The 25,432-nt window shown below is 38.6% G+C and overlaps 1 protein-coding gene across 3 annotated transcripts in view; it reads right to left on the minus strand.

Annotated features, from left to right (window-relative positions):
• The window catches only part of KCNH5 (potassium voltage-gated channel subfamily H member 5), a 298,912-nt gene that overhangs the window by 198,169 nt on the left and 75,311 nt on the right, over positions 1-25,432 (minus strand). For all 3 annotated transcript variants that reach the window (XM_032405260.1, XM_032405262.1, XM_032405261.1), the window contains exon 7: positions 3,216-3,642. In XM_032405260.1, the coding sequence (XP_032261151.1) occupies positions 3,216-3,642 (427 nt within the window). The remainder of the gene's footprint in view (positions 1-3,215; positions 3,643-25,432) is intronic.

Consider the following 25,432-nt stretch of genomic DNA (forward strand, 5'->3'; position numbering starts at 1 on the left):
CTAACTGGAGTGGACTCAAGAACAGGAGATTCTCATTATAACCATCAAGGACATCTTCAGTTTCACTCATTCATACAACAAATTGAGATTGAGGATGGCATAAAAAGTTGTTTAGAAGCTGAGTATACAGAAGGAAAAATAGGCAGACAAAGGCACTACTGTCATGAACTTGCGTTCCAAAGGAAAAGAAAAATGGAGTAAATGTGTTTTCAGGTCTTGGTAAGTACAGAAGCAAAAGATTAAAGGGCAAGGATTAAGGGTGATTGGCTTTGGGTGTTCTCTTTTTATAGAGGATAGCATTGGGAGGAATTTCGAAGAGGCAATTTGAGTGGAGACCTGCATGAATTCATGGTATAAATAAGAGGAGGGGTGTTATAAGCAGTGGGGAAGCAAGTATGAAGACCCTGAGACAAGACTGAGCTTAAAGTGTTCAAAGCAAGATGGCTAGCATGGATGGAATAGAATAAGCAAGGGCAGGAACAATGAAAAGTGAAGTGGACAAGGTGGACAACAACCAGACCATTAAGACTTTGATAGAAGGGTAGGGAATCTAGATTTTATATTATGTGCAATGGAACACAACAGAGGGCTTTGAGTAAAGGAATGGTGTGATCTTATTTACTTTAAAAGGGCTACTCTCACTTTCTCTGACTGACTTATTTCACTTAGCATAATACTCTTTAGCTCCATCCATCACTTCTGGGTAGAGACTATGGGGCAAGAGTAAAAATAAAAGGAACATATAGGAGATTGTAGTAAATGTCCAGACCAGTGATGGTGATTTGGTCTTGAGTGGTAAGCTACGGAAGTGGAGAGAAATAATCAAATGTATTCTGAAGGTAAAGCCAACAAGACTGGTTATAAAAAGATGTAATAAATGAGAAGAAACAGGAATCTAGGATGATACCTATGTTTGGGGCCTGAGAAACAAAGTGAATAGTGCTATCCTTCAACTCTATATAGATTTTTTTTCTATTATCCTATTGTTTAATAATCTTGAGAAAAAAAGAAAGAAAAATCTAACTATGCTAGTCCATCCACTTGCAAAATAGTTTGGCAATTTCTTTTAAAAACTAAACATACATTTATTGTGTGTCTCAACAATCTCTTTCCTGGATATTTATCCCAGAGAACTGAGAACTTATATCCAAAAAAAAAAAAAAAAATTGTACACAAATGTTCATGGCAGCTTTCTTTGTAATGGCAAAAACTGTAAACAATCAAAATGGCTTTCAATAGATGAAGAGTTAAACAGTGATATATCCAAACCATGAAATCCTACGCAGCAATAAATAGGAATAAACTATGGATACACTCAACAACTTAGATGGCTTGCAAGGGGTTATGCTGAATGTTAAAAGCCAATTTCAAAAGGTCACATTTTGCATGGCTCCATTTACATGACATTCTCAAACTCCCAACACTATATAGATGAAGAGCAAGACAGTAGTTGCCAATGCTTAGGGATGCTTTGGGAGAAGGGGTGGGTATGACTATAAAGGAGTAACATGCGGAAGGAAGTTTTTGTGGTGATGGAACAATTCTGTATCTCGATTTCAGTGGTAGTTAAAGGAATTTACACATGATAAAACAACACAGAACTACACACACATATTGTGTGAGTGACAATGTTGATCATGTGCTGGATTGATTATACAGGATGTAACTGTTGGAGGAAACTAGATAAAGGGCACAAAGGCCTTCTCTATACTATCTCTGCAACTTCCAGTGAATCAACAATTGCTTCAAAATAAATTTTTTTAAATCTAACTATGCTCGAGTATAAGGTAAAATGCATTATATAAATACTAAAAGCAGTATAGTAATAAATACCACATCTGACAAAATGTCGTCTTCTGAATTTATAATGCTCCAATACATTTTACCATGTTGGGTGTTAGGCAGCAGTTTAATTAATCATCAGGATCTCTTTGTATGCAGGAACATATTTCCTCCTAAAGGCCTCTGAAGTAGCAGCACTTGGCATTCTCAATCTACCTCCTTACCTCTAAACAGCAAGTAGAACCTGTGTGTTCTGGTTTCTGCACCTGCACAAAGGAGTGTAGAAAGACGGAAGCTAAACTGCTAACATCAGTGCTCTAACAGCTATCAAAAACTTTCAACTCTGAAAATGTGAAAACTGCCTTACATTGACCCAAGATATTGACCTTTCATGGGCCACCTGACATTCCTGGACTCTTAACATCTTTCCCATCGCTGTCAAAATACAAACCTCTGCAATGGTGGAATCTCAAAAGGATGGCTCAGACCACAAACCAATGACCATGACCCAAAGGCTTAACAGGTGCTAATAACACTAACCATACCTCTAGTACGATGATCTTAAGGTTACTCTAGGCGTCAGAACTAGGCTTGGATAAATCATCTAAGTCAACCTGACGGGGTAGATGATGGTGAAATCTCCCTCAAAGTCTTCTTTTAAAACAGCTTCTTTGATACGTATCTCCTTAATGTTCTGATCTGACATAATCCATCCTCAGTCTGAGTGGAGAACATGTGTTCTTTCATTCCTTAGAGAACATTCTACTCCCTGGAACACCATCCAGACATTTAGTACTCAGGTGTGCCTGCTAAATCCTGGACACTTTTGTCATTGCCAAATGAGCTTGTATTTACTAATCCTTTCATTCTCTCAAAGGCGCATATATTCAACCTAGAGTGTTTGTAATGAAGACCTGATTTGTAAAACTTTTTTATGAGTCCTAATTGTAAAAAAACAACATAAAACTATCCTGAGATCGGTGCTAGTCAAGAATTCAATTACTAACTAAAGTAGTTTCTAAACTATGTGTCTCCCATCATATCCTGTCTGCTTTTTTTGGAATTTAATACACGGCCAACAAAACCTATGGGATGTGCTAGATGCTGCCTTTCTAGATGCTGGTCTCCCTTGGAAAGAGCTCTGCCAGACAGGATGCTGTGAACAGAATTAAATCAAAGAGCTCCCATCCTGATTTTTGTATCAGTCTATCTACATTGTTTTTCATGTGCTAATACATTCTAAAATGTAAAATACATTATTTGCATATTTATATTCTAAGGCTGAATAAAAATTAAACCAATGCAAATAATATGGATTAAACGCCTTTCTGAAGACAAAGTAGCTTCATTTTAATCCTGTTAGAGACTGGAGTCTGGAAAACTGCCAACAACAATGATTTTTTAATTAAAAAAGAAAAAAACAGGATACTTACAGCCAACCATCATCATGGCCACTGAAAACATCTTCTCCACATCTGTGGTAGGAGCTATGTTTCCAAATCCTATGGTTGTAAGGCTTGTCATGGTAAAGTAGAGAGAGGACACGTACAGAGAATCCTTGCTGGGTCCTCCTTCCCATATCCCTGCACTGGTATTATATCGATACGGAGTCCCAATGCTCAAGGCCAGCTGGTAGAGCCAACTGTCTATTTGGATGGTGTTCGTCACTTCATCGATGACCTCATAGTCCCCAATGCTGTACCATATGCAGGCCAGCCAGTGGGCAACTAGTCCAAACACACATACCAGGAGCACGAGGACTGCTGCTCCATACTCTAGGTAATGGTCCAATTTCCTAGCAACACGGCCCAGTCGCAAGAGACGCACCACTTTTAAAGAACTGAAGAGACTGCTGATTCCCTAAAGAAAAGAAAAGAAATGACATGAGACTTTCAGAAAAGAAAAGGCTGGGGAACAATTCAATGGTTTACCTTCACGAACTTGATTGCCCATCTATAGGCTAAGAACATACACATAATATAGCTCTGACTTCAAGTCAACAAAAATGCTGAAACGGTAAAGAAACTTTTCTTTAAAAAAGCAGATTTTCCCCAAAGAAATAAGATATTTCTGAATTATTAAATAAGACAACTTTTCATTAGCTAAGGAAGATCCAATTTGTCTTCAGAAGTGATGTATCAATAGCACAGAGAAAAACTAAAGGAGAAAATTGCTCAAATGCAATATATACAGAGTACAGAAATAGGATGATGAAATCAGACCTTTTATTACTTCTTCCTATAAAACTTATCCTCTACTCGAAAACATTTATTTTTTTATTTCTCACTTTATAATAACCATGAGCACCAAACTTCTGAGAAAGGAATCCCAATCTTACTGGCAAGCAAACAGGAAATACTTCTGGGTATGTGGGGAGAATGAGCAGGTGCCATTGTTGTTTCCACTACCTCCTGTCACAGTCATGATAAGCACTAAATTTGTAGAGCTCTGAAAAAGTTAAGAGTTGAACATAGAATGGGTACATAATCTACAAAATCCTATCATCCCCTAGCAATAGTCATAGAAAAGAATACTAAGGGAACAGCAGCAAGATAATTCATATTTTGCTGAGAAGCTTAAAATCCAAATACAGCATTATCCAAATGGAAATACAGAATACACTTTCTTCAAACACCGAAAGTCCCATAGTAATTTTTTTTTTTTGGAAGCATATATTAAGCCATGTGGGGAAAGAGGATAAATTCATTCCTGATGCAGGGAGGGAAGGTAGAGCTGTGATCGGGAAGCCTCTCATCTGACCATCACCTCCAAATCTCATGAGGTCTATGACTCCATTATTGCTAATTCTTTCTCCCAGGGGGGAGACAAGGAGTCTAGCATAACTCACTGTGAGCTTCCTTCTGACCAACACAGAGGAATTGGTTGGTGTAGTGGAACAGATGTGACATTAGTAAGACACTAATTTTGGCATCATAAGGTTCTTGATAGTTAAGATGAAAGGGTTAAGAATGCATTTGGTTGGGACGCATGGGTGGCTCATTTGGTTAAGCGTCTGCCTTCAGCTCAGGTCATGATCTCAGGGTCCTGGGATCAAGTCCCACTTCGGGCTGCTTGCTCAGCAGGGAACCTGCTTCTCTCTCTGCCTACCGCTCCCCCTGCTTGTGCTCTACCTCTCTGACAAATAAATAAATAAAATCTTAAATTAAAAAAAAGAATGCATTTGGTTATATTATACTCCATATGGTAGCATATGACTGAGATATTTCAAAATAAATATTTGAAAGAGAGAGAACAAAGAGAAGTAGAAACAAGAGACCTTGTGGAAACGAAAGTAGCGGGAACATTTTGACAGTTTTCTGTCTCAAGCTCAATATCTTAGGTCTGGCTCTATTTCAATTCCTGCTCTTAAATGCTGTGGCATCAATGCGCAGCCTTAAAATAAATTCTCATTTTGCTTGAACACTTGAGGGGGGGCGGGGAAACAGATACTGAACTTTAGGCAGTTAAAAAAAGTAGAATTATGAAAATTCAGAAGATGAATTGGCATAATTCAGTGACCTGAGATCTCGGAAGGTAAGAAGATTCAAGAGAACTTGGAAGCTCTCAGAAATGAAACTGTGTAATCACAAACAAAGACAAAAATAAGCATTTATTAAGCACTTCTACAGGCCAAGGTCTGAGTTAGGCCCTCGGGGCATTAAAATAAATATGCCTTGCTTCTGCTCTAAAGAAACCCATAGTCCAAATGCATGACATAGACCAAATGCATGACTAAACTGTGTTGTTATAGATGTTCTCTAGTTAGCTTAAAATTTTAAAGGAACTATGATACTTCCAATAAAATACTGCACAGAAGGGGTGCCTGGGTGGCTCAGTTGGTTCAGCGTCAGACTCCTGATTTTGGCTCAGGTCATGATCTCAGGGACGTGAAATCGAGCCCCAAGTCAAGCCCCATGTTGAGCCCTGCATTGGGCTCCGTGCTGTGTGTGAAGCCTGCTTAAGAGTCTCTTTCTTCCTCTCCCTCTGCCCCTCCCTTCCTCTCCCTCTCTCTCTCTAAAAAAATAAATAAATAAAACAAAAAAACTGCACAGAAAGTCATTTCTATCTGAATTTTTTTTCTCTAAAAACAACGAAAAACAAAGAGAAGAAAAAAACAGAGAGGAAATCTTTACCCTCATTCAAACTAAAAAACAGTCACAACTCTTCACCAGAATGCGAAAAACCAGGACCTACTAGAATTAGGCCCAAATGGTGGGAGGGCACACTCCCCTGATTTCTGATGTAGGCAGAGCTCTTCAAAAGGAGGTGCTCCACCCTGAAGGGTACCTGCTCAGGATCCCACTTAATCAAACAACACCATTTTCTATGGCCATGTCCAACACTACTTAAACATTACAAAACATTTTGTAAGCATTATAAACTCTGCCACAGGTTCTGTGATACCACTTCCTCCTGGGTTTTACCAACTCCCCAGCTGACATCTCTTCCAAAATCATTTTCTAAGGCTATCCCTCTCTATGCTTCTATGATGTGTTAGGGTTCTCATCATGATTATCCTCAGCCCTCTCCCAATTGATCTACTGCATATGCATGATTCAACTGACTTTTATATATCGAATTCACCAGTCCACTTCTTAGCACAAAACTGTCTCCTGACTTATTGATACAGAAGCCAAATACCCACTATACATCTCCATTTAAATGTCTCACAGGTGTTCAAAAGGTAATTGGTCCCAAAGGGAATCCATTGCTCCTCCTGAATGAGTTCTCCATCTCTTACTCTTGTGAGTGACATCATTACCTGCCTCATCCCTCAGACCTGGGGCTGAGCCTCCTGCCACATCCAGCTGGTTATCAAGTGTTATCAAAGACATGAGTAAGTGCTCAAAATACATCTACTTAATAAATCTCTCAAAAATTTCCCTACTCTCCTATTCCCAAGGCCTTGTCTTGGTCATGACTTCATGTTTTTACTTACTTATGTGGCAGGAAAAGCCTCTCCATCAGCCACCTTACCTCTGCTCCTACTCCCTTTAATTCACAGATCACTCTATACAGGCTACCAGTCTGGTGTATATTTAAATCATATCTATTTATTCCTGTCCCTCTCCAATCTTAACTGTTACCTCATACCTATAGGATTAAGTATTAACTCCCTACTATGACATGCAAAGCCCTTCAGAACCTATTATCTGCCTATCTAACTTTTATCTGCCTTCAGAACCTATTACCTCCCACCAATTCCTGCTCCTGCCTTCTATGTTCCAGCCACACTTAGCTACGTGTAGTTCCCAGAAGCCCATCTGTTTCACGCCATGTTACTAGTTGCTCCTTCTTCTTAAGGGGTTTGTCCTCCCACTCTCTTAGTGGCTAGCATCTTAATTGCAGTTTATGACAAACACTCTCTCCTCTGTGTGCACTTCCCGGACATCTCCACCGTCCCCAACCATCTTCAGTGACATACCTTCAACCTCTCCCCCACTGTGAGAGTTAAGTGTTCTTCCTTTATGTTATCATACACTCTTTGCACATTTCTATCACAACAAGTATCACAATAACACTTTATTACAAGTCTAGCTGGCATGCATGACATTCCAGGAAACTCTAGACCCCTTGAAGAATATATCTAGTGTCAATTACAAAGCTTTGTCTATGGTAATATGCTAAACAGTTGATACATTTGATGAATGTATCAAAAGACTTAGACAAGCCAAATGTGGATGGTGTAAATTTAGGGGAGGATAATTAATAATAGATGTGATATGATTTAATAGTAAAATATAGACAACAAAACAGGCAATGTAACTTTGAGTTACAGTAATAAAGATACGGTATGAAGAATGAAAAAGAAATTCTCCTTAATTTCTCTAACAACCAGACCACAAGTATAGGAGATACATAAAATATATTCAGCAGAGGACCGCCAAAAAAAGAACTCAAAATTATACCCTATTAGGAAATATGGAAGGAAATAGAAAAAAGGAGACTGGGGCAGGGCATTATAATTGTGTTCAAATACACAGGGCCCTGATGAGGGTTGAGCTCATTCTGTGTAATCCTAATGTAGATCATCTGAATCATAGCTGGAGCTACAGGGATAGAAGGATACAATAAAGATTTCATCAAGCCTGTACCACACATTTCCACGCAATAAACCAACCAGAAAGTAAGATCACTCATTGCTACTTAGAAAAGACAAATAATTCACAATAATATTGAACACTTACTACAGGCCAGCTATTTTTCTAACTGCCTTATAAGCATTAACTAATTAAATCTTCAACACAATCCGATGTGGTAGGTACCATTATTAAAACATAGACCAGGGGGTGCCTGGGTGGCTCAGTTGGTTAAGCAACTGCCTTCGGCTCAGGTCATTATCCCAGGGTCCTGGGATAGAGTCCTGCATCAGGCTTCTTGCTCAGCGGGGAGCGTGCTTCTCCCTCTCCCTCTACCTGCTACTCCACCTGCTTGTGCTCTCTCTCTCTCTCTCTCTCTGTCAAACAAATAAATAAATAATCTTTAAAAAAAAAGAAAGAAAGAAAGAAACATAGCCTGGGGGCACCTGGGTGGCTCAGTCAGTTGAGCGTCTGACTTTTGGTTTCGGCTCAGGTCATGATCTCAGGGTCATGTGATTGAGCCCCCAGGTCAGGTTCCATGCTCAGCGGGGAGTCCACTTGGGATTCTCTCTCTCTCTGCCCCTCCCCCAACTTGTGTGCTAGCGTGCACCCTCTCTCTAAATAAATAAATAAATCTTAAAAATTTTTTAATTAAAAAAAAAAGATAGCCCAGAAAGGTTGAGTAATTTGACTAAGTTCACACAGCCAGTAAGAAGGGCCAAGCTTCAAATACAGGCAGTCTGGCTCCAGACTCCCTGCTTCTAACCACCTCACTATCTGACCTCACTCTGAAACTCTATATTATACCTAGAGCATAATGTGTAATTTAAGTACATTAGTACCTGCAATACTACCTTATATGCGGTCATTCTCTACACGACTGAATAAAGGAGATTAAATACCTTGCCACACTCTTCTTCCCACGCAGGCACAGCCATGACCCACTGCAGGGGTATGTGGAGGCCCTAGAACTCTGTAGAGTCTGCAACTCTCTAATATGGACCAACTCACTGCATTCCCACAACAGTGGGATTCCTATCTCCATTGTTCATATGGGGACCCTGAAACTCAGACATAGTAAATGACTTCTCCAAAGTCACAGAGCTAGGAATGAATGGAAGCATCACTCAGACCTAGTCCTTCAGATTCTTAGTGCATTTCCCACGACAACCAATGGCTGTGCAGTCTTCCTGTCCTGAGCCCCAACGATCCCTTCAATATTCATCTTTCTAATACACAGTACCCTCCACGGACTCATCACAGACCTTACATTAACCACAATCTCCAGCGCAGGCCTTCAAGGTGCCCAGGCCCACCTCCATCTGCACTGCCAGGTCATTTCCCACCAAGCCTTTGCATAGCAATACTGTTCGGGTCAAACTCCTATTTGCTCCCAAACACAACCCCAAAGTTTCACCTTTGAATCTGTCCAGAGTGTTCCCTTCAACTACTTATAAAATCAGAAACTGTTATTCAAAATGAATAATATGCAAATAGGCAAGTTTGCTTTATTTGGAAAGTTGTTTTAACTTTCTCATTTTTCATTGTTTTGTATCAAAGGGAATTTAATGCAATCATTATAACCAAAACTCAAAGTGAAATGACTTGCTTTTAAAATGTGATGAAAAAATAACTAATCTTCAACAAAGCAGGAATGAATATCCAGTGGAAAAAAAAACAAAAAATGTGATGAAATACTTAAAATGTAAATGTCCTTCTCCAGTATAATCGGTAAATACATAATCACACATTCACTCAATGGAATGCTATCCAAATATAAACATGAACAGACTATCTATATACAACAGCAAGAGTGAATCTAAAAAGCATCATGTTGAGCAAAAAGACCAGATACAAAAGATTATATATTATATGATTTCCTGTATAAAAAGTATAAAAACAGGTGGAACTCCTCTGTGGAATTAGGAGTCAAGATAGCGGATCCCTTTGTAGGGGAGAAGTAGTGACTATGAGGGGTATGAGGAGGAATGTGAGGTTCTGGCAACATTCTATTTCTTAATCTGACTAGTAATTACTAGGTGTGCTCAAAACTCTTTGAGCTCCACACTTTTAAAATTGTAATTTTCTTTGAGTATGCTATATTTAAACATAAAAAAAAAATGTTCTGGAAAATCCAGCAGTCACTTCTGTGTTGTTAACATTTCACCACAGTACATTAAGATTAATGATTTCTTCTGCATCATATGATTTTTTCGAGGAGGGGGAGCCATATTCAATATTGTATTAAAATAAGAGACTTTCCTTATTTATGACTCACTCTCATGACCTTTAGATTGGGCCACAGACTGTATTTAATTCCTTGTTTAAACTCGAATTTCACCCATAGAGTAACACTGGATACTTTTGAAGGCCAATCCTCAAAAAATGCCCTCCTTCTGAACTACCACCTTTGTGATAACAACTTCTTGATTTTGTACTTTCTACCAGTTTTATCTGCTCATTCATTGTCTGCGTCATTTCACTCCACACTTTCCAGTCCTCCAGTGTCCTCCTCTGAAGTCCAGTGGTTTTCTGTCCCTGTCCCAACCTCTGAGCTCTTAGCACACAAATCCCTGGGGTTCCACAGGTGGAAGAGAATATCAAACACATGAAATGTAAAAGAGAACACAAGGCTAATGGAGAACCTTCAGTCATGAGCCTTCCACCTTTCCAGCTAATTTCCTTACTTGAGAAGCCCCCCTCAGGCCACAGGAGCACAACAAACAATATCCAGGAGACATCACTGAGTTCTTTTTTTATTATTATTATGTTATGTTAATCACCATACATTATATTATTAGTTTTTGATGTAGTGTTCCATGAGTCATTGTTTGCATATAACACCCAGTGCTCCATGCAGAACGTGCCCTCCTTAATACCCATCACCAGGCTAACCCATCCTCCCACCCCCTCCCCTCTAGAACCCTCGGTTTGTTTTTCAGAATCCATAGTCTCTCATGGTTCGTCTCCCCCTCCAATTTCCCCCCCTTCATTCGTCCCTTCCTGCTATCTTCTACTTTTTTTTATTTTTTAATGTATAATGTATTATTTGTTTCAGAGGTACAGGTCTGTGATTTAACAGTCTTATACAATTCACAGCGCTCACCATAGCACATACCTTCCCCAATGTCTATCACCCAGCCACCCCATCCCTCCCACCCCCCACCACTCCAGCAACCCTCAGTTTGTTTCCTGAGATTAAGAATTCCTCTTATCAGTGAGGTCATATGATACATGTCTTTCTCTGATTGACTTATTTTGCTCAGCATAATACCCTCCAGTTCCATCCATGTCATTGCAAATGGCAAGATTTCATTCCTTTTGATGGCTGCATAATATTCCATTGTATATATATACCACCTCTTCTTTATCATTCATCTGTTGATGGACATCTTGGCTCTTTCCACAGTTTGGCTATTGTGGACATTGCTGCTATAAACACCAGGGTACACGTGCCCCTTCAGATCCCTACATTTGTACCTTTGGGGTAAATACCCAGTAGTGCAATTGCTGGATCGTACGGTAGCTCTATTTTCAACTTTTTGAGGAACCTCCATACTGTTTTCCAGAGTGGCTGCACCAGCCTGCATTCCCACCAACAGTGTAGGAGGGTTCCCCTTTCTCCACATCCCTGCCAACATCTGTCATTTCCTGACTTGTTAATTTTAGCCATTCTGACTGGTGTGAGGCGATATCTCATTGAGGTTTTGATTTGGATTTCCCTGATGCTGAGCAATGCTGAGAACTTTTTCATGTGTCTATTGGCCATTTGGATGTCATCTTTGGAAAAATGTCTGTTCATGTCTTCTGCCCATTTCTTGATTGGATCATTTGTTCTTTGGGTGTTGAGTTTAAGAAGTTCATTATAGATTTTGGTTACTAGCCCTTTATCTGATATGTCATTTGCAAATATCTTCTCCCATTCTGGCGGTTGTCTTTTGGTTTTGTTGACTGTTTCTTTTGCTGTGCAAAAGCTTTTTAGCTTGATGAAGTCCCAATAGTTCATTTTTGCCCTTGCTTCCCTTGCCTTTGGTGATGTTTCTAGGAAGAAGTTGCTGTGGCTGAGGTCGAAGAGGTTGCTGCCTGTGTTCTCCTTTAGGATTTTGATGGACTCATATCTCATATTTAGGTCTTTCAACCATTTGGAGTATATTTTTGTGTGTGGTGTAAGAAAATGGTCCAGTTTCATTCTTCTGCATGTGGCTGTCCAATTTTCCCAACACCATTTGTTGAAGAGACTGTCTTTTTTCCATTGGACACTCTTTCCTGCTTTGTCGAAGATGAGTTGACCATAGAGTTGAGGGTCCATTTCTGGGCTCTCTATTCTGTTCCATTGATCTATGTGTCTGTTTTTGTGCCAGTACCATACTGTCTTGATGATGACAGCTTTGTAATAGAGCTTAAAGTCCGGAATTGTGATGCCGCCAGCTTTGCTTTTCTTTTTCAACATTCCTCTGGCTATTCTGGGTCTTTTCTGGTTCCATACAAATTTTAGGATTATTTGTTCCATTTCTTTGGAAAAAGTTGATGGTATTTTGATAGGGATTGCATTGAATGTATAGATTGCTCTAGGTAGCATTGACATTTTCACAATATTTGTTCTTCCAATCCATGAGGATGGAACGTTTTTCCATTTCTTTGTGTCTTCCTCAATTTCTTTCATGAGTATTTTATAGTTTTCTGAATACAGATTCTTTGTCTCTTTGGTTAGATTTATTCCTAGGTATCTTATGGTTTTGGGTGAGATTGTAAATGGGATCGACTCCTTAATTTCTCTTTCTTCTGTCTTCTTGTTGGTGTATAGGAATGCCACGGATTTCTGTGCATTGATTTTATATCCTGCCACTTTACTGAATTCCTGTATGAGTTCTAGCAGTTTTGGGGTGGAGTCTTTTGGGTTTTCCACATAAAGTATCATATCATCTGCAAAGAGTGAGAATTTGACTTCTTCTTTGCCGATTTGGATGCCTTTTATTTCTTTTTGTTGTCTGATTGCTGTGGCTAGGACTTCTAATACTATGTTGAATAGCAGTGGTGATAGTGGACATCCCTGCCGCATTCCTGACCTTAGGGGGAAAGCTCTCAGTTTTTCCCCATTGAGAATGATATTCGCTGTAGTTTTTTCATAGATGGCTTTTATGATATTGAGGTATATACCCTCTATCCCTAGACTCTGAAGAGTTTTGATCAAGAAAGGATGCTGTACTTTGTCAAATGCTTTTTCTGCATCTATTGAGAGGATCATATGATTCTTGTTCTTTCTTTTGTTAATGTATTGTATCACGTTAATTGATTTGCGGATGTTGAACCAACCTTGCAGCCCAGGGATAAATCCCACTTGGTCATGGTGAATAATCCTTTTAATGTACTGTTGGAATCTATTGGCTAGTATTTTGGTGAGAATTTTTGCATCCATGTTCATCAAGGATATTGGTCTGTAATTCTCCTTTTTGATGGGGTCTTTGTCTGGTTTGGGGATCAAGGTAATGGTGACCTCATAAAACGAATTTGGAAGTTTTCCTTCCATTTCTATTTTTTGGAACAGTTTCAGAAGAATAGGTACTAATTCTTCTTTAAATGTTTGGTAGAATTCCCCTGGGAAGCCATCTGGCCCTGGGCTTTTGTTGGTTGGGAGATTTTTGATGACTGCTTCAATTTCCTTAGTGGTTATAGGTCTGTTCAGGTGTTCTATTTCTTCCTGGTTCAGTTTTGGTAGTTGATACATCTCTAGGAATGCATCCATTTCTTCCAGGTTATCTAATTTGCTGGCATAGAGTTGCTCATAGTATGTTCTTCTAATGTTTGTATTTCTTTGGTGTTGGTTGTGATCTCTCCTCTTTCATTCATGACTTTTTTGATTTGGGTCATTTTTCTTTTCTTTTTGATAAGTCTGGCCAGGGGTTTATCAATCTTGTTTTCTTTCAAAGAACGAGCTCCTAGTTTCGTTGATCTGTTCTACTGTTCTTTTGGTTTCTATTTCATTGATTTCTGCTCTGATCTTTATTATTTCTCTTCTCCTGCTGGGTTTAGGCTTTATTTGCTGTTCTTTCTCCAGCTCCTTTAGGTGTAGGGTTAGGTTGTGTACTTGAGACCTTTCTTGTTTCTTGAGAAAGGCTTGTATTGCTATATACTTTCCTCTTAGGACTGCCTTTGCTGCATCCCAAAGATTTTGAACAGTTGTGTTTTCATTTTCATTGGTTTCCATGAATTTTTTTAATTCTTCTTTAATTTCCTGGTTGACCCATTCATTCTTTAGTAGGATGCTCTTTAGCCTCCATGTATTTGAGTTCTTTCTGACTTTCCTCTTGTGATTGAGTTCTAGTTTCAAAGCATTGTGGTCTGAAAATATGCAGGGAATGATCCCAATCTTTTGGTACTGGTTGAGACCTGATTTGTGACCTAGGATGTGATCTACTCTGGAGAATGTTCCATGTGCACTCGAGAAGAATGTGTATTCTGTTGCTTTGGGATGGAATGTTCTGAAAATATCTGTGAAGTCCATTTGGTCCATTGTGTCATTTAAAGTCTTTACTTCCTTGTTGATCTTTTGCTTAGATGATCTGTCCACTTCAGTGAGGGGGGTGTTAAAGTCCCCCACTATTATTGTATTGTTGTCGATGTGTTTCTTTGCTTTTGTTATTAATTGCCTTATATAATTGGCTGCTCCCATGTTAGGGGCATAGATATTTACAATTGTTAGATCTTCTTGTTGGATAGACCCTTTAAGTAGGATATAGTGTCCTTCCTCATCTCTTATTACAGTCTTTGGTTTAAAATCTAATTTGTCTGATATAAGGATTGCCACCCCAGCTTTCTTTTGGTGTCCATTAGCATGGTAAATGGTTTTCCACCCCCTCACTTTAAATCTGGGGGTGTCTTTGGGTCTAAAATGAGTCTCTTGCAGGCAGCATATCAATGGGTCTTGTTTTTTTATCCAATCCGATAGCCTGCGTCTTTTGATTGGGGCATTGAGCCCATTTACATTCAGGGTAACTATTGAAAGATATGAATTCAGTGCCATTGTATTGCCTGTAAGGTGACTGTTACTGTATATTGTCTGTGTTCCTTTCTGGTCTATGTTACTTTTAGGCTCTCTCTTTGCTTAGAGGACCCCTTTCAATATTTCTTGTAGGGCTGATTTTGTGTTTGCAAATTCCTTTAGTTTTTGTTTGTCCTGGAAGCTTTTTATCTCTCCTATTTTCAATGACAGCCTAGCTGGATATAGTATTCTTGGCTGCATATTTTTCTCATTTAGTGCTCTGAATATATCATGCCAGTCCTTTCTGGCCTGCCAGGTCTCTGTGGATAGGTCTGTTGCCAATCTAATGTTTCTACCATTGTAGGTTACATATCTCTTCTCCCGAGCTGCTTTCAGGATTTTCTCTTTGTCTCTGAGACTCGTAAGTTCTACTATTAGATGTAGGGGTATTGACCTATTTTTATTGATTTTGAGAGGGGTTCTCTGTGCCTCCTGGATTTTGATGCCTGTTTCCTTCCCCAAATTAGGGAAGTTCTCTGCTATAATTTGCTCCAATATACCTTCTGCCCCTCTCTCTCTTTCTTCTTCTTCTGGGATCCCAATTATTCTAATGTTTCATCTTATGGTATTGTTTATCTCTCGAATTCTGCCCTCATGATCCAGTAGTTGTTTATCTCTCTTTTTCTCAGCTTCTTTATTTTCCATCATTTGGTCTTCTATCTCACTGATTCTTTCTTCTGCCTCATTTATCCTAGCAGTTAAAGCCTCCATTTTGGATTGTACCTCATTAATAGCCTTTTTGATTTCGACTTGGTTAGATTTTAGTTCTTTTATTTCTCCAGAAAGGGTGTCTCTAATAACTTCCATGCTTTTTTCAAGCCCAGCTAGTATCTTTAAAATCATCATTCTGAACTCTAGTTCTGACATCTTACTAATGTCTATATTGATTAGGTCCCTGGCAGTCGGTACTGCCTCTTGTTCTTTTTGTTGAGGTGATTTTTTCTGTCTTGTCATTTTGTCCAGAGAAGAATAGATGAATGAGAGAACAAAATGCTAACAGGGTAACAACATCCCCAGAAAATATACTCTAAACAAATCAGAAAAGACCTGAAACTGGGGGAAAAGAAAGGGAAAGAAAGAAAAAGAAAAATATAAAAACAAACAAAAACAAAACAAAACAAAAAAACAGAATATGATCAAATATGATCAGGCTGGTGCATAGATCAGCACCACACACTAGATTTTGGGTGTATTTTGGTCTGTTAGAAGAAAGTGCCTCCCAAAATTTTAAAGAAAGAAAAACTTATATATGTAGAAAAATAAGGGTTAATTCGATGAAGGGATGGAATATGACTGTAAGGATGAAAATTATAAAAGATTTTATAAAAGGAATTGATAAGATAAGAATTTGGTTGAAAAAATCAAGAAGAGGATTTAAAAAAAAAAAGGGAGAGAATCAGGCAGACTAGAACAAAGCCATACACTAGAGATTTAAGGTATATTTTGATCTGTTAGAGGAAACTGTATCCTAAAATTTTAAAGAGAGAACAACTTATATATATATACCAAAAATAAGGTTAACTACTATGAACAGATAGAATATGACTCTAAAAATGAAAAATAAAAAAGATTTTTTAAAAAAAGGGATTGATAAGATGTTGGTTGAAAAAGGGAAAAAGAAAAATTCAAAAAAAAAAAGTTAAAAAAATTAACTTTGAAAGACTAAAGAATCATGGGAAAAAAGCCATGGATTCTATGTGCAGAATTCCCCTAGCGCTGGAGTTCTGCCGTTCTCATTGATCCGTAAACTTGGTCTTGGCTGGCTGTTCTCGCTGATCTTCTGGAGGAGGGGCCTGTTGCCGTGGTTCCCAAATGTCTTTGCCGGAGGCAGAATTGCCCCACCCTTGCCGGTCCAGGCTAAGTAATCTGCTGGGGTTTGGTCTCAGGAGCTTTTGTTCCCTCAAGCTTTCTGTACAGCTTTGGAGGCCAAGAGTGAAAATGGCAGCCTCCCAATCTCCGCCCCAGAGGAGCCGAGAACTCGGGGCCCTGCTCCTCAGTGAGCCCCCAGAGAAAAGCAGTCAATCACTCCCATCTCCCCGGTCTCTGGCCGCACTCCGTGCTCACCCAGCCTGTGACCGAGCATTTCTATCTCTAGTGCACGACCCCCGTGTGGAGTCTCCAAACCCAGCAGATCCCTGCGGTGCGCTCCTGCGCCACTCCTCCCAGGGGAGGAAGGGGAGTCTCCCCGGATCTGCCACTTGTTGGGTCCCTGCTGGAGGAGCAGTGGCCCGACTTTGCCGCGGATCACGGTTTATGGCAACCCGGAGCTGAGAGCCCGCTCCTCGGCTCCATCTCTGCAGCTGGCTTCCCCACTCCCATACCTGGGAGCTCTGCTGCACTCAGGCACCCCCGGTCTTTCTGTGACCCCGAGGGTCCTGAGACCACACTGTCCCAGCGAGGGTTCCATCCCCCGCTTAGCCACTGGAGCAATGTCCTTCAGCAGAGCCGACTTCTAAAAGTTCCGATTTTGTGCTCCGGGGCTCTATCACTTGCCAGAAGTGGCCAACGGAGGCCCCCTCCCCCTCCGTCTATCCTCCCAAATATCGCCTTGGATTCACTTCTCCGCACGTCCTACCCTCCAGAAAGTGGTCGCTTTTCTCTTCAGAGAGTTGTGGCTATTCTTTTCTTCGATCTCCTTTTGAGTTCGTAGGTGTTCAGAATGGTTTGATCCCTATCCGGCTGAATTCCTGGGACCAGACGAAATCCAGGTCTCCTATTCCGCCATCTTGCTCCTCCCCAACATCTCTGAGTTCTTAGCTCCTCAATATTTTTATGGATTCCCACATTAAAGAGATGTGGGATGTTATTAGCATAAAAACAATGTATTTCAAAGATAAACCATTTAAAACACAAATCAATGCTTTCAATGAATCATCACTAATGATAGTAGGCCAATGGCTCAGCTAATATTTTTTCCTTTCTTCCCTTCTTGCTTTATAAAGAGAAAAGGGATGATCCAAGAACTTTCTTATCCAAGGATACATGACAAATAAGTGGGTGTGATAGAGCAGAAATACAGCTTTTTAATATCCAGTGCATGGTGTTTCAGATGCACCTACATCTTGCATTCCCACACACAGGATGTTATGGAAGATTGTTTGCAAGGAAAAAAAAAAAGAGCTGTGGTTATTTTCCTTCCTATATCCACACCCCTTGGCAATGTGACTTTGCAACTCCTACCTTCAAGAAATAAGATCTATTTCCCCAACCCTTGAGTCTGAGCTGGACTTAGGACTTGCTTGGCCAACAGCATGTGGCATAAATGACGTTGTGCCAGTTCTAAGCCTAGACCTCAAGAGGGATAGCACCTCCACTCACGGTCTTGGAACCCAGACTACTGGCTATGTGAAGAAGACCTACAAGGCTTTTGAATGATGAGAAACCAGAGAAGCAGCCGTCTGAGTCATCCATTTGAGCCATCCCAGACCTGTCAGCTACCAAGCAACTCAGCAATCTACCACAAATGCATGGGTAAACTTAGCTGAGATAAGTTAAACCTAGCCCAAGTTAGCAGAACCACCTAATGGAGTCAAAGACTTGTGAGTTTTAAAGAAATGGTGGTTGTTACTATCCACAAAGTTCTGGAGTAGTTTGTTACGCAGGGAAAAAAGCTAACTGATACAAATGTGGGGAAAACACATATGTTATGTGTTTATGTACGTAGAATTTCATACTCGGTATGACTTAACACTGAGGACAATATATATACCTACTAGATACAAAGGTCCCATTTTAATAAGATTATCCAATATAGGTAAGATACAGGTATGTAAAATAAAATTTAATATACAAATGCTAGATATTATTTATCTTTTATATTGGGAAATGTGTCATTATTTTGCTTTGAATAGACTTGTGCCAATGACTATTCCACGAAAATAGAGAACTCCAGTTATTACTTCACAGATTTCATAAATATTTTTCAAATACAACCTCACCTAAAATGTTTCCATCCCCTAGGTAACTTTATTATCCATGTAGATGAGCCTTCCAATACCTTGGCCTCACAGTTTCTTCACCACTTCCTCTCCAATAATCTTTCCACTTTTCCTCAGACCACCCACTTACATGGTCATAATCTGAAATTTGTCATATCCTAAACGTTTTTCCAACTCTGAAGTCTTAAACTCAACCACCCTGCTATCTGGCCACTTCCTCTTCTCTGTTGAGCTAACTGGTCCAATTACAACTGCGATAGTAGTCAACCTTATTGAAACTCCAGTCCACCAACAGATCTACTTTTTCTCAATTTATCAACTCTCTCCATTCTCCACTCTCTTCTTTATGTGGCCCCATAATGGCAGTAACACTATACACCCTGAATTCCTTAACATCTCTATCTCTTCATTATAACTTCTATCAAAATCCGAATCCTAGCTCAATTATCAGCTTTCTTCATGCCTGTGTTACCTGTAAAGAAAGTCATAATCTTGAACATGTAATAGGGCAGATTGGTTCCACTATAAACTCATTATCATTAATCTCAAAGAATCTCACAACTACCTAATAGTTTTACTGCTTTTCTTATAAATTATGCACTCACTATTTTTCCAACTTTCTCTACTCTGCTCAAAATCCTCACCATGCCCCTCTTCAACTACATTCTTCCCATAGACATTTAAACATCTCATTGATAAATAAATAAATAAATAAATAAATAAATAAATAAATAAATACAGTTTCCAAGAAACTTGCAAGAAACTCCACCTTCCCATTCCAGACCACTTCCCTGGTCCTCTTTTAATATCTAAGCAAATGTCAGCATTAGCCATTTGATTAAGCAAACCAGAAACCGAGAAGTATTCTTGTCACCCCTCTCTCTGTCATCCCGAATACCCAATCTATCTTAAAATCCTATTAATTTTAGCTCCTAAATATCTCTCAGATTTATCCACTTCTCTCCATCTCCACTGTCACCATCTAAGACCATGCTACCAGCATCTGTCTCCTGGATCTATAGATGTTTCTTAATAAGTTTCAAGTCATTTATTTGACCCCAACCAATCTGCTCTGAACACTATATGAGTTACCTTTCAAAATCATTCCCAGTTTAAAATTACATAATGGCTTCCCATTGTTCTAAAATCTGTTTTGGTTTACAAAGACCTGCATGTTGTGGCCCCTACCACTCTAACCTCATCCTTCAACACTCTTAAGCTCACTCTTCATCCAACTTTCAGTTTTTGGATATGCCTTGCTCCCTCAAACACAGGGCTTATGCACTTGTTAATCTTTCATACCCTCTGTCCTTAGTTTAGCTAGATCTATTCATACTTCAGATCTCAGCTCAATCATTGTTTCTTCAGGGAAACTTTCCTCTCCAGGCTAGGTCAGGTCATTTCATTATATAATCTCAAAGGACCATGTACATTCTCTTCATGACATTTGTCTGTTTGTGATTGTATATGTTTTGTTCATCCTTTTATTCCTCGCATGTTCTTTAGCACTCCCTTGCATGTAGTAAGCACCAAATATTTACTGAAAGAATGAATACATTATTTAAATAACCAATACATAAATCTTTCCTAATAATTTCTGATTCCTCCACCATTGATATTATAATTAATAATAAATAGCTATTTCAGCTTCACGGATAGCACCACATCAGGCAACTGGATAAAAAAACCACAAAACAATAATAAATTCCATTTGATAAGCACTGGGTTCTTATTCTAAATAGATTATGTACATGAATTACTACATAGTGTGTTTCCATTTTCTTTTGCAGAACACAATTTAAAGACAAAGAAAATTACAAAGTACATTTGTTATCTGAACTTCTAACCCAGATAACAAATTCCATTGTCTCCTTCCTATTCAAAACTCACATCTCCAACTCCTTCTACCAAGACATCCATGGGGAAATAATCTTAATTACTCCATGCATTAGTTAACATGCTTTAGAGAAGGATCTCAATTTGGATAATTTGTACATACCACCTGTTTTAGCCAATTTATATTCTTATCAGAACACAGTGGGATAGATAGATGATAGATAGATAGATAGATAGATGATAGATAGATGAATAGACAGATGAAGAGCAGATATCTATCTTCAGTAATATCCATAATGTACTTTTTAAGTGCTCCTTATTGTGGAAAAGACTTTTTCCCTTTACTATCCATTGGGTCCACAGTAAATACAAAGCATGACCAAAATACATACCCTAAAAAGAGGTATATTGCCTGAAGCTTCAAATTTTTTTCGAATATCATGATACATGTACAAACTAAGTTGGGGGATACTTTAAATCCTTCAATAACTTGTTGTTGCCTTTACAATAATCCAAATGCCTTAATGCAACCTGCCTACCTCTACACGCTCACCTTGTGCATCTCTGTCTTCTGTCCTCTATACTCCAGTCATAGAAAACTTCATTCTTTTCTTCAAAAATGTAATATTCTCTCATCTTGGGGTTTCTAACCATGATATTTAAAACACTTTCCTGAACCTACCAATCACCCCTTTTGCCTGGTTAACTCCTACTTATCTTTCAGGTCTGTCACCTCTTCAGAGACTTCCCTTAACTATCCCCATCCTCAAATAGATTAAGACCCTTGTTTTACAGAATAAATGCCTGGTCCAAGAAATGCTGAGGGAATAATGGAGAGTGAGAGTTGAAGCAGAGAAAGGCTGAGGTGACCATGATGGACCATGTGCTAGTGAAAGTTCAGAAGATTCAGGAATGAGAGCCAAGAGATAGAAAAGAAGAAGAGAAGGTAAGAATTCCATCAGTAAAGAAAAGACAGGAAAGGATATCAATAGGACTAAGTGAATCATACTAACAGTGGAACACTCAGATCTACAAATTTTGGAAAAACAGAAGAGCAGAGTGAACAGTCATGTCCTCCAAAACTATTTTCTAAAAGTGGCCCTTTTCCAACAATTGTGATGATAATATGTGACAATATGGTTGTTAAAGCTATAATAAAAAGATGAAGCAATCTCAAAGCAAGGCTGTGAGACATGCAAAGAAGGTGGTCAAAGAGTAGCTCCCCTTTTGTAAGCTTTTTCCTCCCTACCTAACTCTTTGGCCAAGCACTCACTTCCAGGCTTACTCCCCTACTATTACAACTTGGCTGCGCCTTGGGCCAAGGTTTCCATGGCTCTCAGGGTCCAGGACCATACACTAGTTCTTAAGGTCCCGTTTCTTTTCCAACATTCTGAAAAATGTCTGTCTTTATATTGTATCTCCCATCACTTCAGGTTACTTGAGTGACTTTTCTTTGCAACAAGAACAACAACAAAAAAATCTTAACCTAACAGCTATATTTAGCCCAGTACATGCTTTCCTACATGGCTCAACTCCTGATCATCCCAGTCATTACCTATCTTATTGCCCTGTGTTATTTCTATGTAGAGAGCATATTACTATCTGAAATTTTATATATACTTGTTAAATTTTCCATATATGTTTACTGTCTGTTTTTCCCCACCAGAATAAAAACTCTGACCAAGACAGCCTTAATGCAGCTTGATTAAACTTTAGACAGGCTTTTTCCTTGACTCTAGGCCCCTGATCTCCCTTTTCTTAGAGCACTTACTTTAGAAAGCTTTCAATCATAAATTCTTTCTCTGCCCCTTTGAGATATAAATCTTCTCCCAGACTCCTGTCAGTTGTACAAGCCAGGAATGTCTTTTTCAAGGACTTGGGAGCCATCCCTTTGAAACATAATCAAGAAAAATAGCACCCCTATCTCTCAGTGCCTGTGGGAGAGTAGGAGCCTAACTTTGATGACACCAATTAGCAAACACAGATGTCTTAATCACATTGACTAACTTCTTTGCCTTCTGTTTCAACAGAGTTAAGTTCAATCTCACTCCCCTATTGCAATAGTCTTGAACAAAGTCTTTCTTCCCATTTTTAACAAGTGTTCAGTGCAATTTCTCCTTGACAGTTCCATGAAGATAGGGAGGATTTGTGTGCTTGTTCACTGCTGAGATTCCCAATATTTACAATAAAGAAGTAGCTCAATATATACCTGTTGAATTAATGGATGAATGAAGTCACACAAGGCATTTTTTTTTTTGCATTTAAAGGATGACTTAGAGGAAAAAAAAAAATCCCTCTTGAGCTATTCCTTTATATTTCTGAATGAACTACCACATCTCAAAATTCAATCTAGGTACATGGCTTATTAATAACACTAAAGAAAAGAAATTATCAGTCCTGGTGACATAACTTTATTACATGTACTGACAGGCTTCTGCACGTGGAAATTTTATTCCCTAAATATGAATACTTTCTTTGCCAATAAAGGTGAAACTGTTGTTAAATATATGTACTACTATTAAACTTTTGTTAGATTTTAATATTGAACACAAGCAGTTCAAATGGTTCTAAAATTCTAGCACGACCATATTTGAGTTAAAAATTCTGCTAGCCTAACAATTTGTAATTATCACAAAATAACTGTTGCATAATCTCCTTTCATCTAGGCCTCTTTACTTACTGTGGCCAAAACAGTTACAACATCTGCAAAAGCTCAAACAAAAACTTTTGAGTATGGCCATTCATAACTCAGTATAAGCTTATGTATAAATGTGAATGTAACTGAAGGTGGCTTATTTTGACTGACACAATGACCTAAGCACAAACAAATCACAGCAAACCTGGCATCTTCTGGAAAAATGCACACCAGGCATTTGATTGTAAAGTCCATATTTGTATCTGCAATGCTGACCTAGTAAACATTCAGACTCACAAGACTGCCATAAACTGTTCTCAGAAGACTCAGAAAGATACAGGGCAGAAATCACTGGTTATCAGTAAGGCAGCAGAAGGCATCCTGCAAGACTTGACCTCATAGCTATCTATGTAGCAGTCCACAGAGCTATGTTAGTTGTGCCCTTCTCCCAAGGGGACAACTCAAAAGTAAGCAAATGAGACTCAATTGGCAGATACTAGGATCATCCTGACTTAAAGACTAGAGAACTGACACTGTGCAACCCCACATTCAGTCTGAACATTCAGAACTGAAACCACACTTTACGATGTTAACATGACTTTGTGCTAGTCCTCTGTCTTCCTTAGCATGACTTAATTTTTCCAGGACTCTCCTGCCCAGGCAAATGGTTTGATTTTTCATCATAGGAACTTCCCAAAGACCCATTAACTCTTCAGTAGAAAACATAAACAAACAGTTCATGCCCTAAGGTTCTCTGAATTCTTTGCCTCAAAATCCTCACCTTGCTGTTTCCACCAATCCTGAACTATTGTATCATGATTCTTGAACTTTACCCAATCCTAATTTTTGACTTCAAGAAGAATTAAAGGATGTTAAATAGGGTGGCCATCCATACACTTTCCTCTGAGTGTATAGGTGAAAGTCAAGTGTGGGTAAACCACCAATCTAATCCTCAGTAAAAATATAAATGGTTTTTGATTGTTATTAGAATCACTAACATTGTTAAGGTGCTTTCTCAAGCAGAGAAGAACTAGAAGGTATAAAGGATTTAAAACTGTAGCTGAAGTTTTTTTAAGCAGGCACTAAAAAAACCTATGTCTGAATAGAAGGTAGAATCACCCCAAACAATAAATGAAGATTTCGTCATAGTTAAAGTCTCATGCTCTTCAGAGCAAGGGAAGTTGTTAGGATAAAAAGGGGCATTGCGTAATGATAAAATGGTCAATTCTCCAAAAAGGTAATAGCCTTAATGTATATGCACCTAACAAGAACATCAAAATATGTGAGGCAAAACCTAGTAGAACTACTAGGAGAAACAGATAAATCCACTATTATAGTTGAAGACTTCAATGCCTCTCTATCAGAAATGGTCAGATCTAGCAGACAGAAAATCAGTAAGGACATAGTAGAACTCAACAGCACCATGCATCAACTGGACATAACTGACATTGATCAACTATTTTATATAAAAACAGTAAAGAAAACACATTCTTCTCAAGCTCACATAAAACATTACCAAGATAGAACACATTCTGGGCTACAACACACACCTTAACAAATTTAAAAGAACAGAGGTCATAGAGTGTTTGTTTTTAGATCACAATGGAATTAAGCTAGAAGTCAACAACAGAGAGATAGTTGGAAAATCTCATAATACTTGGAGACTAAACAACGTACTTCTAAATTAAAAAATGAGTCAAATAAGAAATCTCAAGAAAAATTTTTAAAGTTTTTGAACTAAATAAAAATGAAAATACAATGTATCAAAATTTGTGGGATGAAGGGAAAGTAGTGCTTAGAGGGAAATTTATAGCTTTGACAGCAAATATTAGAAAAGAAGAAAGATCCAAAATCAACAATCTAAACTTCTACCTTAGCAAACTGAAAAAAGAAGAGAAAATTAAGTACAAAGTCAACAAGAAGAAAAGACATAATGAAAATTAGAACAAAAAAAATCAGTGAAATTGAAAATAAGAAATCATAGATAAAAATCAACAAAACCAAAAGCTTGTTCTCTGAATAGATAAAATTATTAAGATTCTAGCCACACTTACTAAGAAAAAAAAATAGAGAAGACACAAATCACTAATATTGAGAAATGAAAGAGAGAACAGCACTACAC

The sequence above is a fragment of the Phoca vitulina genome, unplaced genomic scaffold, assembly GCF_004348235.1.
Source record: "Phoca vitulina isolate PV1807 unplaced genomic scaffold, GSC_HSeal_1.0 scaffold7, whole genome shotgun sequence".
Lineage (NCBI taxonomy): Eukaryota > Metazoa > Chordata > Mammalia > Carnivora > Phocidae > Phoca > Phoca vitulina.